This window comes from Pangasianodon hypophthalmus, chromosome 6 (assembly GCF_027358585.1).
Source record: "Pangasianodon hypophthalmus isolate fPanHyp1 chromosome 6, fPanHyp1.pri, whole genome shotgun sequence".
NCBI lineage: Eukaryota > Metazoa > Chordata > Actinopteri > Siluriformes > Pangasiidae > Pangasianodon > Pangasianodon hypophthalmus.
The window spans coordinates 6,612,395-6,628,607 of NC_069715.1; the positions used below are offsets into that span (position 1 = coordinate 6,612,395).

General features: G+C 38.0%; 1 protein-coding gene across 7 annotated transcripts in view; it reads right to left on the bottom strand.

The window, feature by feature from the left end:
- Positions 1–16,213, bottom strand: part of kirrel3b (kirre like nephrin family adhesion molecule 3b) — a 200,831-nt gene that overhangs the window by 48,697 nt on the left and 135,921 nt on the right. For all 7 annotated transcript variants that reach the window (XM_053235210.1, XM_053235207.1, XM_026927410.3 and 4 more), the window contains exons 3-4: positions 14,861–15,010; positions 294–451 (exon numbers count right to left, since the gene is read on the bottom strand). In XM_053235210.1, the coding sequence (XP_053091185.1) occupies positions 294–451; positions 14,861–15,010 (308 nt within the window). The remainder of the gene's footprint in view (positions 1–293; positions 452–14,860; positions 15,011–16,213) is intronic.

Below are 16,213 nucleotides of genomic sequence, written 5' to 3' on the forward strand. Positions count from 1 at the left end.
TCTCTCCAATCACACAGAGCTGAGGGCTAAATTGAAGGTTAACAGATGGTGCAAGTGATCACAGGCGTGGCGCAAGAGGCCATTTGACACACAGCTTTAGTAAAACCTCAATACATTTTGTAAAGGAAATAAACACAAACAGCGAGCAGTGTTTAATAGAAATAAAAAGAAAAAAACATATTATCAGTCATATGACACGTTATTCGATTTCTTGAATGGTGTTGTTTATAGTGTGAATTTAAAGTGTGTTCTCTCTAACAGAGTCTCCTGGGCAGAGCTAAATCTGTACTCACCTTAGAGTACATGGCTCCATTTAGCACCTCACCATTTCGAATCCAGATGATGGAGGCGGCAGGCTTGGCATTGTCAGCATGACACGTCAGGTTTAGTGGGTCTCCAGCTCTCAGGCTCACCACAGGGCCTCCGTCAATAACTGGGTTATCTGGCGGAACTGCATCATGGAAAAAAGAAAGAACATCACACATGTCAGTGAGTGGCAGACCTCTGGGGGATATCCATATGCTCAACTGAGCTCAAGTCAACCGTATTCTATATGGATTTCTACAACATGTTACCTGTGTTAATATGACAAAAAAAAGCTTATCATGGTACCAAGAAACTGGCAAGATCAAAGTGCTCTCTCCTGAAGATGTTCTTCCCATGGTAGAAAACTTAGGGATTGTTGCAAAGTGCTCACACTGGAGACTCCTTCCCTAAATACTAAATAAACCTCTTCTTACAGAAAGCTTCACCATATCAATTTTCTTTGTTAAATAACAACACAACATTTTATTCCATGTATTCTTCTTCTTCTTCTTATTATTATTATTACTATGTTTAGTCTATGTGGAGCATCCCTGGGAATTAGTTGTTACTATAGAAATTATAACATATTAAAACAAGCATATTAATATAAACCTGTAATTTGCAGCTGTCCTACTGTCTGAGGTGCAGGTATAGAAAATTAATCAACATTCAGAGTGCTGCAGTATATACGGTTTTGATACAATGGTAAGATGTATGTAACACACAGAATGAATCCGTATCATCTCTTAATGACTATTCCATGATATTAAGGCAATATCCGCGGGTTATTGGGATATGTTTTACCAACACTGCAAACACTGCACTCTGAGAAAAAAAAATCTCAAGGGTTCTTTAGAAAGTTAATGGTTCTTAGCTTCTATAAGGGGTTTATCGATAGAATCCTTTGTGATAGGGAAACATCCTGTTGTAGGGTTTTACAGAGATTCTTCAATTGTTTCCACTGAGTCTTTGTGACTTAGGGTTCTAGATTTAACCTTTTTCTATCTATGAGTGTGTTGCTGGAAGTGAGGGCTGGAAGGCTAATCTAATTTGCCTTATTAGTGAATAGAGATATAATCCTATTGTGGAATACATTCACTGTATTAAGTTTTAATAGTGGATTCAGAATGATATGTTATGTATTCTATCATTTTGAGTCAGAAATCTCAATGGCCCACTTGTGTAGAAACCAGATTTTTTGGTCAAAAACTCGATTCTGGGCTGTTTTGGGATGTTATTGCATTCTGAGCAAATAAATTCTCAGCTTTCATATTGTGTCGATAATATTGTGGGATTGAAACAATAAATATAGATTGGAAGCTCTCAAAGATAGGATGATGAGTTTATCTGTGGAAACTGATGAGCTGTGCATTATCTCTCGCTCTTTCTCCTTTTCTCCATTTCTCTTTCCCCTTGTCTCCCCGTCTCTTAAGCGAACATGTGTGTGTGCCAAAGAATATGGCTGAAAAGTATCATTTCTCTCAATATTGACAAATCAATAATAGGGTTTTCCCTTGCAGAAAGCAATCATTAATGTAAGATTTGCAATATATATTATTCAGAATGAACAGATTCTGTTGTAAACTGATACAAATACAGATATGTATAGGAGCTGTGCTATTTGTTTATTTTAAAGAAGGATTGGCAAAAAAGTTGACAGGGTATCTGATTAAGACTAGAGACTAAGATTCTGTGGAAAAACCTAAAAAAAATCACATGAGCTGGAGGTTTTTACTTTCATGCAGTCATATACGAAGCTTGCGGAACAAAGAAAGACAACATTCATTAACATGAACATGAATGACGCATTTACAGCTTTCACTCAGTCATCCTTAGTAAGTGCCTGGTCAGGATTGAGGTGGATTAAATTAAGCTACTAATTCATTTATTTTTTGGGAAATTTTAACCAACTAAATTTTCAGAAAATGTCACAGACATGTACAAACCAAAACAATAACAGTGTGAGCAAGACTAAAAAACAGTCCCTCTCCCATCTCTAGTTGAGACCAGTTGTGAACTCGAATGATGTATCTGAGATTTGTCAGAGCCAGAATTCATCATGCTGACAGTGTAGGCATTTCTAACTTTCAGTTGTTTCCATAGAGTTCATACTGTGGTTTAGGCCACACCTACTTAACATTTAAATCTGGATACTGATATGATCATTTGGAGTGCTAAACAGACACAGATAGTGGCATTTTGTTACTTCCCAATGCCAGTGTGCATAAATAGGCATAGCTCATGTATTATTTAGAGTATTAGCATAAAGCTGAGAAAAATTTCAAATGTGCTCCTGGGTCAAGGTGACTTAAAATGATGGAGCAGTTCACATACATATATTCCTTCTCAGTAATAAAGGCATAAACTTGTGCCATGTGTATATTACATAATACACTCATTCATAGAAGTGATTGAGTAAAGAGGTGAACGGAAAGGCCGTTGCTAAGAAAACATCTGTGATCTGACACTAGTACAAAATGCAGCAGAAAGCTGCCATGCTGAGGCCTGAGTGCATTTGAACTTAATGAGAGCAGGTGTTATTTGTATATACGATTAGATGGATGGGAAATGGAAAGGAATGCAGCAGTGCGTGAGCATGTGTAATAGTAGCGAAGGGTGGAATAAAGTGAAAGGAGTTTGACGGGCCGGAAAAGGAAACCAGCAGGAGGGAGGAGGCGCGTGAGTGCTGTTAAGACTTACAGACTTCAAGTTCATGAATGGTACTAATTACATACTATCTGTTTCATTGAGACACTCCCACGTGGTATGCACATGTACACATATACACATACACTCTGATGCTGTACACATTTAGGAGCCTATATGGAGCAGAAGGAAAATCAGATGCAAAATGCAGGTGGAAACAGACAGCTAAAAGAGAGACAGAGAAAGAGAGAGGGTTCTTAATGGGACCTAATATACTCTGTAGATTCACTGATTGGAAGAGTGTGCCCAGTCAACACAATCTGTTCAGATATGATCGGAATCCACCACGTTGCCTCTTTAAAGAAGCTTCAGCTAATTCAGAATGCAACAGCCTGCATTTATTAGAAAGTCCTGCTCATGAGGTTTAAAGCTCTTAAAAGATCTTTAAAGATCTTGCTGATCTTCTGAAGCAGTAAAACCCAAACTGAGCACTTTGCTCACGTGAGGCCATACTCCTGTTTGTCCAGAGGATCTGTCGCAATTCAGCTGGTGGAAAATGTTTTTCTTACATTGCCCCAAAACCCTCCCTAAACAGTGTTCTGCTACCTCAGTAACTATTCTTAAATACCGATTAAAACATTTTAACTTGGCCAATTTGTAGTTCTTTAGGTTTTGTTCTTAGGTTTACTTTAGGTTTCCATGATTCATAGTAATTCTCATAGATTTACAGTTCGTTCATCTGTTATATACATTGGTTATTAATGTGTTTCATCATAAGGACTTTGGTTTTACCTTCTAATCTTCTGCATGTAAAGTGTTTTGAGATTTTGAACTAAAAATAAAAACTGCCACATAAAGAAGATTAAAATCAGCTAACCATTTTCTAACAGGAAAAATACTCAGAGTAGAAGAGTGATAACTCATGTGACGCATGAAATGGCACGGCTGATGTCATTTTCGCTTTGGGAACTGTGAAACAAAATGTGACTGATAGCATGGCCCAGGGCTGCACAAAGCACTCATTGACCTTGATATCTGGATATCTGTAATCATTTGCCACAGTTCACATTGACAAGTTGATGGTCAATATATATATATATATATATATATATATACACACACACAAACGCTGGTATTCTACTCATGCTCCTGAGTGTGTGCAAATTTACGTAAAAGAAGACTAATGTAGATCTCGACTTGATCGACTTCAAATCATATAATTTGAATGGATTAAAGCACTATTATATCTGGAATATACTATCACGCTTAAATTGCTTATTTTTTCTTATGTTTATAGCATTCAGCAAACTTATCCTGAGCGACTTATAGAAGTGCACTGGAGTCTCTATCAAAAACACATCCTCATGCTAGTTTACATCCTCATGCTAGTTTACTACTGGCATTAACTAAAGAACATAAAAAACAAAGAAAGCAAGCCAACACAAATTAAGACAAAAGAATGGCACCATATAAACAGAGGATGGGCCGTTGTGTCTGTGCATAGCCGTAAGTTATGGAGTTTGTGGGCATCACTACAGGCAAATCAGCTGTGCCATGCACACATTTGGTAATTTCCGGGTGATCGACATTCATTAACATACACACTCAAGTAGAAATAATATCAGAAAATCTGAAACTTTTGTAAATTCAGCAGAAATTTTTTGTTTAGTTCGATTTATGAAACATTTCCACAGATCTTTACTAAAAGATTGACAAATTACGCTTAATATTATCAATTAAGTGTTTTAATAATATTAATATATTAATCTATTATGATCCAATATCCAAAAATCACACCTTAATTTAATTTATAGCTGTCCATTTTTATCAAAAAGAGACATGCAAATAATTTTTTGCACACATCATCCTGAGAAATGAGTCCCATCCAAATAAGGCTTATCAAATAAGGCTTTGTCTGCTATTAAATCACGTGGGATTCATTGTCTGGAATGATCCGACTATGAGCTATTGAAAACAAGTTCAATTTCTGGAAAGGCCTTTGCATTATTATTAGCAGTATATCATGATATATTATTCCATAAAAACAAGTGACCAACAGGGGAGAGATTATATCTTATCATACCTTATGTTCAGGGTTAGCACTGTATTTAAGTTCTTTTTGGCAAACCATTTTTGACACTTGTAGACCTTCTTCAACCAGAAGCTGATACCTAAAACTATATTCTCTTAAGACTGAATAAAAATGTAGCATTTTATTCTCAATATTTAGGTGCTACATATATCAATCGGTGTTACCAAAATGTTGGATACAAGAATGTTATCAAAGCCATTCAAAGTATCAAACAGAAACTTTTAATAGAGGGGTCTCTGAATGATCTCATTGACTTTCAGTTATAAGGTTGGCATGGTAGTGCAATGGCACAGTTTGATCCTAAGCTCAGGCTAGTGTCAGTATGGAGTTTTGCCTGGTACCCTGCGATGGACCATCCAGGGTGTAGTCCAGGGTATAGTCCACCTAGTGCCAGTGTTCCCAGAATAGGCTCCAGATTTGTGACCATGATCAGCATAAAATGATTACTGAAAATAAAGATGAAGCAATCATCTGAAATGTTCAAGTCAGTGAGCTGACGTTTTCAGCCTTAATGCTGAAGCTTTATTGTCCAAATTTTACACAAACTCTGACAACTGAGACATTTATTTCAAAGAAGCCATATGCATTTATTAGAACTGGCCTAGCTCACATTTCCAGAAGTGGAAAAATTTGGAGTTTGAGTCTTCCACATTGGCAGGGACAGTGACCTTCAAACTTTTTTCTCTATGCCAGCACAGACTATGCTGTCCATTCTTGGTGAATGGTGGCGATCATTAAAAGAGCGAGGTGTTATTTCAGGCCTTTTGCAGGAAAGCCTTGTCAGCCTTCTCCCTTCCTTTGCCTTCCCCTTCCAGGCACCATCACTCTGACAAGCACACAAAGGCCAGGACCTTAACCACACAAGCCATCATCATTATGGGCCTGTTTGCAAACTCGGCAGCCACTAATGGCTCCAAATTAGCACTTTACTGTGGCCTCTTGATAGATTTCTCATGAGCCGGTCAGCAGAACCAATTGATCGGCCCTCTTTAATTACCAACCAGCTGCCTGCAATCCTTCCTCTTCCTCCACTAAGCTTTCTGAAAGCCTATCAATCCTCCCTCACCTCTCTCTTCCTCTTTCTCTGTCTTTTTTGTAATTGGAAAACTCTTTCTTCTGGAGGTTTGGCTGCAGAGATTTTTTTTTCTTTGGAAAAGGGAGGGTTTGCGTTTGAAAGAATAACTAATAGATTCATACTGTAGATGGGAAACTAATTGAAAGTTCAAGTGATGCCTGTAACTTGTCTGTTCTTGAATGTCCTGCCAATTCAAATACATTATTTAGTGGAGTTGAATATTTAAGTGCCTATTAGATAACCTGATTTGAAGTCCATAGTATGATAAATGCTGTGCAAGCTAGTTTTACGTACTTCAAGCGACCATTACTGGAGAAATGCATGAAGGTATTCATGAGGGTTTCATTAACTTATTCCCACTTGGTAGATAAGAGATGGAACTGGAGTTCATTAAAAAAGTGCAAGAATGTAATAAAACTGCAGGAAAAAAGTATGACAAATCAAGGTTGTATGATCCCCCAATTCAGGGAAGTGAAGTCCAATGGTGCACTCTCAAAAAATGGGTACTAAACTGTACCTTTCCTTGTTGCTGGGGTGGTAACCTCATCTTCTTTACCTTTAATATGTATTTTTTACTGGAAATGTGGATATAGCGTACCTTTAAAAAAGATTCAAGGTACATATTTGAGCTACAATTACCTTCTATAGTAAAGCTTTAAAGGTACACTATATGCATCTTTCTATGTAAAGATACTAAAGGTACAAAAATTTGTCTTTAAATCTTTATCTTTGAGAGTACCACTTCAGCGACAAGGAATGGTACACTTTTTTCTGAGAGTGGAAAGAGATAAAGAAAGGAAGGAAGAAGTAGAATGGAAAGGTTTAGAAACAAGACTAGATGTGCGAAGCATTCACTTTTAGTAGATAATTAAATAAAACTATAAATTAAAGAGAAGGCAAATGGATTTGTAATTAAACAAAGTAAGTAAAAATTGGCCCAATCAAACAGGCTTCCTGAAAGCCTTCAAGCTTTGAGCATCCTCAATTACCTGTGGGACTAAGATCTTAATACACAGACATACACACAGAGGGAGGGAGAAAGGGCGAGATAGAGCGAGAGAGAGATGCCCTGTGTGATCCCACAGTAATTTCGCTGCAATTATGCTTAAAAAGAAAATTCACTCTCTCTTTTCCAACACCTACTCTCTGGCCTGAAATATCAGCAATGAGTTTGAGTAACAGGGCAGTGACATGGTCTTTCATCCCATAGTATGGAGCTTGAGAGTAATGCAGAGGCTAATTTGGAGGACAATGGAAGATAACATTAGTAGAGATGGAATTGAGAAATGGAGGATTTAATTGAAGGAAGCCTAGCGATGCTGCCATGTCTTGAACAGCAATGCAGCCATCAGTTTCACCAACAGCTCCCATCACCTGCATGTTGAGCCACTATGGCCTGTGATAGGTTGGGGAATGAGTGGTGGTGCCACAGGAACAGGGGTGAAATTAACCCCTCAAACTTAAAGGACCTGTCAAAGGATCCAATCCTCACACTCGTAACTACATACATATTCTATTAATTATACTGTATTTATTCATCTCAGTAAGTGCTTTATTCTGGTCAGGGTAGCAGTGGATCTATAGCCTATCCTGGGAACACTGAGCACAAGGCAGGAATACACCTTAGATGGGATGCCAATCCATCACAGGACAACATTCACATCTAGAAGCCATACAGAGCCGGGCAATCCAGATACTGGAATGTTTTTGGGCTGTGATAGCTAGACTGGGTATTGAGTGGTGGGGCCACAGGAAAGACAGAACTTAACCCTTTAGACTTACAGGACTTGTTGCAGGGTACAGACTTACATGACTTATTCCTCCATTCATCTCAGTAAGCACTTTATCCTGGTCAGGGTTGCGGTGGATCTGGAGCTTATCCCAAGAATGCTGGGTGTGAGGGTTGGAATACACTCTATATAGGACAATGCCTATTGCAGGGCACCATGCACACCTAATGCGCATTTAGAGCAGCCAAACCACTTACTGGCATGTTTTTTGGGATGAGAGGAAGCTGGAGAACATGGAGGATACTTATGAAGACAGGGGTAGAACATGCAAATCTCTCAACAGACCCAATCTAAAGTTTGAACCAGGGACCCTGGAGCTGTGAAACACCAACACTATCCTCGGTTATGGCATAATCCTTAGTAGATACTGAATAATATCCATTACATGGGGAATATGGGGTTAAAAAAGAAGAGCGAAGACATATGTGGCTCAGTGGCACCAAATCAAAAAGCTCCCTTCAAGCGCTGTCACAAACACACCTGTTTACTGCAGACTGGATTCAATAATAAGCACTCACATGCATTCTCCATCTCTCTCTCGATCTCTGTGGCTCTCTGAGAGCTGGATATCGGAGATCTTAACAGGTTTACAGAACTAGATTGCCTACTCTATTTACTGGATTGCACCAGTTTGAATAACAGCAAGATATGTGAAAGGCTGGTGTTATAAAATGAACAGAACTAGGAGGATAAGCAGGTTATTTATCTTATAAATACAAGTGGTACAGGAAGGACAGAGGATTACTAGATGTGTGGAAGAAAAAAAAGACTTTGAGCACTTGCAGGGACTATCCTTTACTGAGTTAGAAAGAAAAAGCAACCATTGTTTGGCCAGCAACTCTCAGCAATACCCCTCCCCACCACCGGAGGTCGCCATCTTCTGAACACTAATGCCATCTTCTGAACACTAACTGCAGTCACAGTCCCAGTTACACTTCCTGTTCACACCACATACTGTATAAACACATGAAACTCTCAGTATTATTGTGAAGTCTTGTCAGCTACCTTGTTCATGTAAGTTCTGAGTCTTGATGTTTTCCTGTCTGCCTTGTTGATTATTCTTACCCTTACCTTGCTTAACGTTAAAGATTTTGGATAGCCATTTCTGCTCAGGTTGTCTGTGAATCTTTTGTTGACCTGCCTGATTGCATTGACTCTGTAGAAACAACCTCACACACAAAAGAGCCTAACTCTCTCTCTGAGGCTCCATTGTTACAGAAGGCTGAGATGATAGTTGAGGATTGGGTATGGCAAAGTCAAAGAAAGTTAGGAGATGCAAAAAAGGAAAAAGCAATTCTCCAGAGAATGAGACCTCAGTTTAGCTGGTGGACATCTGTTGGATATGTCTGTCTCTGATATAGAAATAAAAAAATATCTTAATGAGCATGGCTTTTAATGTGCTGATGATGTTATTCTACCAGGCTGATATGCACTTTAAATGGCAGAACACCTGCACAACAGAAGCTTTTCTCACTCAGAACCGAGATATGTTTAAGTGAAGGTGGCTCAGGTCACATCACAAGGGTATTGCCCAAAAAACATTTAGACAACATCTGGTAGGAGCTGACTAAGAGATCTGTGAGGATATGTAGAGCAGTTCACATCACCTTGTTCATTCACGTATTGTTTTCAATGTTTGACAGTTAAGAAAGTAGGCAAATATGAAACTTTATGAGATGAGTATGACAAAGGGAAGAGTCCCAAATATAGGTTGAATGTTTTTTGTTGCACCACTCAGGAGACCTCTGGAATGAAATCTTTAAATGTGATTTTCTCCCTTTTCATTTTTGGGGTTAATCAGAATTTAAAATGCTAGAACTTTTCTTGTGATTGAGATACATGCAAGAGAAAAGCATATTACAGTTCAGGAAAGTATGCAGTTTTTAGAGCTATATATACATACATTTTATCACATGAAGAATTTTTCCAGGACAACATCCATTTATGAAGCATTTCATTTGGATTTCTTAAGGCCAGATAGGTATGAGTGTTCATCATAAACTGTTGCCAATGCATTACTAACCCACATCATTCTTTGTTGAATGCCAATTAGAACATCAAACAAAATAAATTTCAGGCAAAATTTCCTAGGCTTTCTTGACTTGTGGCCAATAAAACTTTAAATGAAGTATTGTCGTGTTTTAGGGCACAAGCTAGCTTGATTACTTTCCTTTGTTCACACTAATAAACTTCCAACTAGGCATCTGATCATGGCGTGATCTGGAGATGTGTCCTGTGTCTCTGTGTTTGCAATTAAAAGTTAATAATCTTCATGCCTTGAGACTGTTTATCAAATGATGGAGGAAAAAGCACTGAGGACTTGGAGTGCTCTTTAACTCAAGGAGCCTACATTTCAAACTGTTTATTCCACCCGCAAGGACCCTGTTTCATAGTCGTACATCCTAATGAACAATTTGCACAGCAGCAAATGAAAATCTGCTGAGGTAGACTTAGCCCTTGTGTTCTGTTAGGAGTTAATTTCTGGAAAGGCAAACATTTTCTAATGAGCAATTTTATAAGTTAAATTAACAGAGAATACTTGGGAATGCATTATGACTTGTGGAAATTGTTTGCATGACTTTTATGTTGCCTTTCACCTGAGACTGCATCAAAATCAATAATCAGAGGAAGTGGATGGTGGTGAAATAATGACTTAGTTCATGTAAGGAGCAAGTAAAAAAAAAAATAATAAATGAGTTGAGAAGATTCATTTGAAGAGGAATCCAAGGACAAATTTTTAAGAGCTTTACAAATGTCAATTAGATGAAATCAATAATGCCTTGATCATGGTCCTCATGAGACAGAAATGCTACCGATTCTAGCTAAAAGTGGTAGAATGTAACACTGCATGAATAGTACTGTTTTTTTTTTTCTCAAATTCCATGAAGCTTCATCTGTCCTCAGTTCACCATCTGTCACACTCAGGTGAGGCCAGCAAGACCCTCGAGAGCAGCCTGAGAAAGCTGTCCTGTAGGAAGATGTATAATTAGCCTCAAGGGCACGACAGACAGTCCAGATGAACCACTTACTCCCGTCCTTCGTCCCTAATGCAGACAAGAGGGGCCACTAGAGGTCACACAAAGTCCCAGAATCGTGTTAAAATACAGAGCCAAGTTCACAGATCACCATACAAAGGGTTTTTTAACTTCTCCTTGCCGTCATGGACTGAGACTTTGATAAAGTGCTGCATAGAAAAAGGACTGCAGGTTTTAATGCTGTGTATAGCTCAAGACGAATTTCTGTCAACTTTCCATCACAGGTCAAAAAAGTAATATAGAAATTCTCTATTCATCATATTTCTATGTGGTTTGTGAGACAAAATTAAGAAAAACGACTAAAGCACAGGCTAAAAAATTTGATTTGTCAAACACAAAGAGCTGAATCATCCGAGAAGAGCATTAATCCTTACAAAGTTCAAATTGTATATGGTGAAAAGTCAGCAAGTATCTTCTACTCTCATGTCCCAGTTTCTGTACGACAGTTTTACAGGTTTTACTGTATATTCCACATGGATAGCATTTCATTTTCCAAACTTAGAAACGTGTGATCAAATATAAAAGCAGTGGCTGGAAATGTGTCCTGCGTTGTCTGAATTGGCAGATCGCACTCTCTGGCAGGTCCACAGCCAACTGTGTGAGCGACAGCACTGTTATGGAGGGGAATTGGGAAGGCTGAGGCGTTTCTCCAGCTGTCAGGTAAGATGCAGCGGAGAGGAGCAGCCGAGTTCCTGCTCCTGTCATCACTACGCTACAGACTGGGCCGTAACAGACAGCCCGGTGATGGCTGTGATCCCACGCTTGCATATATTACTGCCCAGATTACGAGTGATAGTCACACACAGCCTTGAGTTGTTTTCTGTTTTCAGTGGTCATATCGGAGAGTGGCATGAGGGAAAATGGCTGAACGTGAAAGAAAATCTTAAATATATACAAATTCTAGTAAAGACAATCTGCTCCAGTGCTTGGACCCCTAACAACACAATACTTTGATTACTACTACTACTGCTAATAATAATAATAATGGCCTTTTTTCTTCACATGACCCTTAACACATACAAGATAAACCATGATAATTACAATCTGTCGATTTGACAATTTGATAATTTCTACACCTAATTCAAAATTGCCAGATTGAGTGTCTGAGATACAGTAAATACACACTTCCATGTTGAAGCCACAGCTTTTTCCCCTCTCCATGCAAAATGTAGCACTAAATGTAGACATGATTTAGTTTAATATGGTAATGTCCCACAATTAGCCTAATTCCTACTCTCAGTTTATTATTTTCCATTGAATTAATAAAAAAAATTTCGCACTTTCTGGTGTATTTGGGCTCATGATTTAATGACCCAGCTTGGTTTAAGTAGGTGTAGTTCAGTCTCCATTACTGATGGGGCATAATGAAAGAAAGACAGCCAAAATACAGAGTGTTCTTTTACAATAATACCATGAAATATAATGGCAATATCTCACTATGTCTCTGGGACTCAAAAATCATGCTGTCGAGCTCCACACACTTAAACTTACAGTAGCTGTAACCTACACATTGAGTTTATTCATTAAACCCTGGGCATATTTTCTATAGAGGAAGTTTTCTTTTTGATTAAAATATTTAAATTCATTTAAGAGCTTGCAATAGCAAATTGAAAAGCACAACAATGTAAAGTGGCATACACAATGTGGTATTTATTTCATGACCTCGATTTATTATCTATTCTCTACTCCAAATGTAATCTAATCTTGATTATGTTAAATGAGCCAAACCACGAGCAGGTTTGAGCTTATAGCCTTCTTGTCCTGGTGAGAAGTCCAAACACATCTTTGAACCTAAAGGTCAGGGATCATGTGAAAATGGTCCAATCCAATATACAAAGCACAGAACACATACCTCATGGTGGTTCATCTGACAAACCAGTTTTGCTGAAAGAACCCCAATACAATACCATAATCATGACCCAAAAAACATAGTGTGTATATCATTGCCTCCCCAACTCATTACTTGCAGCATGCAGTGCCAAGGGAGCACGGTTGGTCTAAAGCCTATGGCGAGGGAGATTGGTCTTCTTTAGACCATAATAAGGCATCTATAATTACTTATTCATACTCATTTACAGAAGAGAGCAGAAGCGAGTCACCATGGAATGCAATTTGTCTTCTCTCCTTCCCTCTCCCCCCATGGCCACCTCCTCCGCCTCATAGATCATTAGTTTCACTTTTTATTAAAAGAGATCAATAAGGCGAATCGCATTGTGGTGGCCGAGCCTAAAGCCCTTCTCTCTCTCCCTATCTGTCTCATTCATCTCTTTCTTTCTCTTTCACCTTTTTTTTCTCTTTGCATTTCTTGCTCTCCCATCTACACGCCTCCCCAGGCCTGGCCTGGTGGGAGAGATAAGTGTGTGTGTGTGTGTGTGTGTGCGTGTGTGTGTGCGTGTGCGCATGAGGTTAGTTTCTCAGTGCCGAAGATAAACCCTCCAAGTAGCTGATTGGTGCATGAACATAGATAACCGCAGCACCTGCCCAATAACGCAGAAATAGCAACGTTGTATAATAACCCAATAAAGTTTAATTAAGATTCGTTGACCTCTCTGGTTTAATAATGAAGATGGTACGATTTGCAGCAGAAAATTAAAAATGAGAACTGATGGCACTGGCAGGGTAACATCGGTCAGTGAAAAATCTATTTTTTTATTTTTTATTTTTATGTAGGATGCTATTATCTTTCCACTGGTGTCACTACTGCGGTGAATTTTGGACCTTATCTGCAAGGTAATTTTCTATCCTCATTAATTTATCCTCTGGTAAACATAATATGCTGTATAAAATTTAGTAAAAATATCATCATTTGTTTGTTTCTAATTTACCAGTTTTGTAGTAATTTAATGTACAGTATATATCTAATATACTGTATATTAAGTGTATGGTCGCTAAGCCCCAGCTGACATTTTCAGGTGATTTCCATAACAAACCTTTCCAGGAGATATGACTGATATCCCTGATATGGCTGCGATGACTGATGTGTGAGTTATTCCTTCCATTTTAATTTAGAGAACATTTCCTACACATAGTATTTTAATCCTACTAAACAAAATGCCCTCCAAATCTTCCTTCTTATATATAGTTATATAAAGCTTCAAACCAAACATTGGGCTGTATTCAGAGTTGAGTTATGTGAGGATAGTGAGCAAAGGAGCATTGTCAGTCCTCATTTTCTATCCCCCAGTTGTTCTGGGGCTTAAAGGCAAATTTTTTTTATGTTTAAAGGCAGTGTTTTAGACTTGGGGCTCTCAAATTTTCTGTAGCCAGTGACCTCTTCCAGGGTAAAATAATTCCCAAAATAATTCCTAACCCCCTGATGATCATAGCACAGATTTATCTTTAAGAACAATAGAGTAAATATGTACCATCAATTTATCAATTTATTACAGCTTTTTCTCCTTGAACGTATGTAGCATATTAATCACATTTTACTAAAATTACAGTTAAAGTTTTAAAGTAGTATTTATACTTGTTTTTGGCTAGTGGGGTTTAGATTAACCAATTAGGCTTAAACAATAAACATAACAATCTTGATAGAAGTTGATTGATAGTAATCTTCACTACTATCATGTGGAAAAAAGCAACAAAGTCAGGGACGCCCTGGATATACTGTATGTCATGGACCCCATGCTGAGAACCATGACTCTAGACAATATTGAGAAATGCCATGTCTGACCTTTTTATTCAAGAATAAATCTGGCAATCTCAGAGGCATGAATTACATGCAGGTAAATTTAATAATCTTTATGAGCTGCCTAGAAAATCGAGTTATGCATACGCGAAACCCAGCTCTGAATACACAAAGCGTTCCCCATATAATGTTGACGCAAGGTCTGAATATGACCCACTGTTTTAAATGTTAGGTATTTCCAATGTTTGCATAAGTTTTTGTAAGAGATGCAAAGTTACAACTCACCCAAAACTGTGAGTCGAGCAGGTCGAGACCTCATGGCAGCCTGGATGGCCTGGCACTCAAACACAGCATCATCCGCTAGCTCAACCCTCTGGATCCTCAGGTGGTGTTCCCCAGAACTGTGATCTCCAATTACAGTGTAGCGAGGATAACCTGGGGCATAAAATAACAAATCAAGAAGATGTCAGTATCTGTGTCTTCTCTAATGCATGAATTACCTTTAATGAGAATTAGTGCCATTAACAGAATTATACCCATTGTATTTAGCCAGTAGATGACATTACAATGCTTTATACACTTGTTTTTTTCACAACAATCTCTTTTCCATCCTAACAGGTAAGACCCTTGATCAATCTATTTCTCTCATTCACTGATTTAACACTCATTTAATGAGTGATAGCTTTGAGAAATTTGCAGTTTCACAAGTTATCATATCAGGAAGCCTGCAATATGACAGCTCCTTTTCCAGAACCTCTCTCCTTTTGCAGAGACTATACCCAGAAATAATTACATGCAAGTCGTTAGACATCAGATTGCTCTCACACTTGCAAATTTATAACACTTTTCCTGACTGAAGTCATATGACAACTTAGAAAGGTTAAAGTTGGGGCTATGGATAACGTTCATACTCCCTTAATACGACTTCATTTATGTCAAACTCCAACCATGTTAATTTCGAGATCATGTCAGGATCGTAGACAGTAGACCTCATTATACCCCACTGCTGTTATAATCTCAAAGGTCATTGGGCAGTAAGTGTAGATTAATTTTCTGTAACAGCAGCTCTCACAATAGTTTCATCTATAAGGCAAATCACAGGTTCTAAGGTTCTAATACATTATTGTTTCTATAGTAACAAGGGAATTATATGTTGGTCACTCCACAAAATCTAAATCTAATAATAAATTGATTTAAAATGTGTTGTTATAGTCAACAAAGGTTTCTGTAAGGAGACAGTTATTTAACATTTATAGAAGGAGTCTCCAGTATCAGCACTTTCAGTATATTTTATGCCACAGCAAAGTCTTTAATATAGATTTTGCCATCTCTCTTGTAACCTTCACATGACAAAGCCTGGGATATTCAAACTTATAAAATCTTAATTCTTTGTGTTTATACTGTCTTGAAACGGCAATCTTAAGTAGAGTGATCTGCTCATCACTCTTTCTGCAGAGGAAGAAGATTCACAGTTTAATAATGCATTAAGAGAGGAGTCTGCATTACAACAGCAAACAATCTTATATACAAATCAGTTAAAAGACTTCAGTTCACTATTACTTTGAAATTTGCATGAGGAGCGAGAAAAGACATTTGCTCATCTATTGAAAAAAAAAAAAAAAGTCAGATGAGGACACT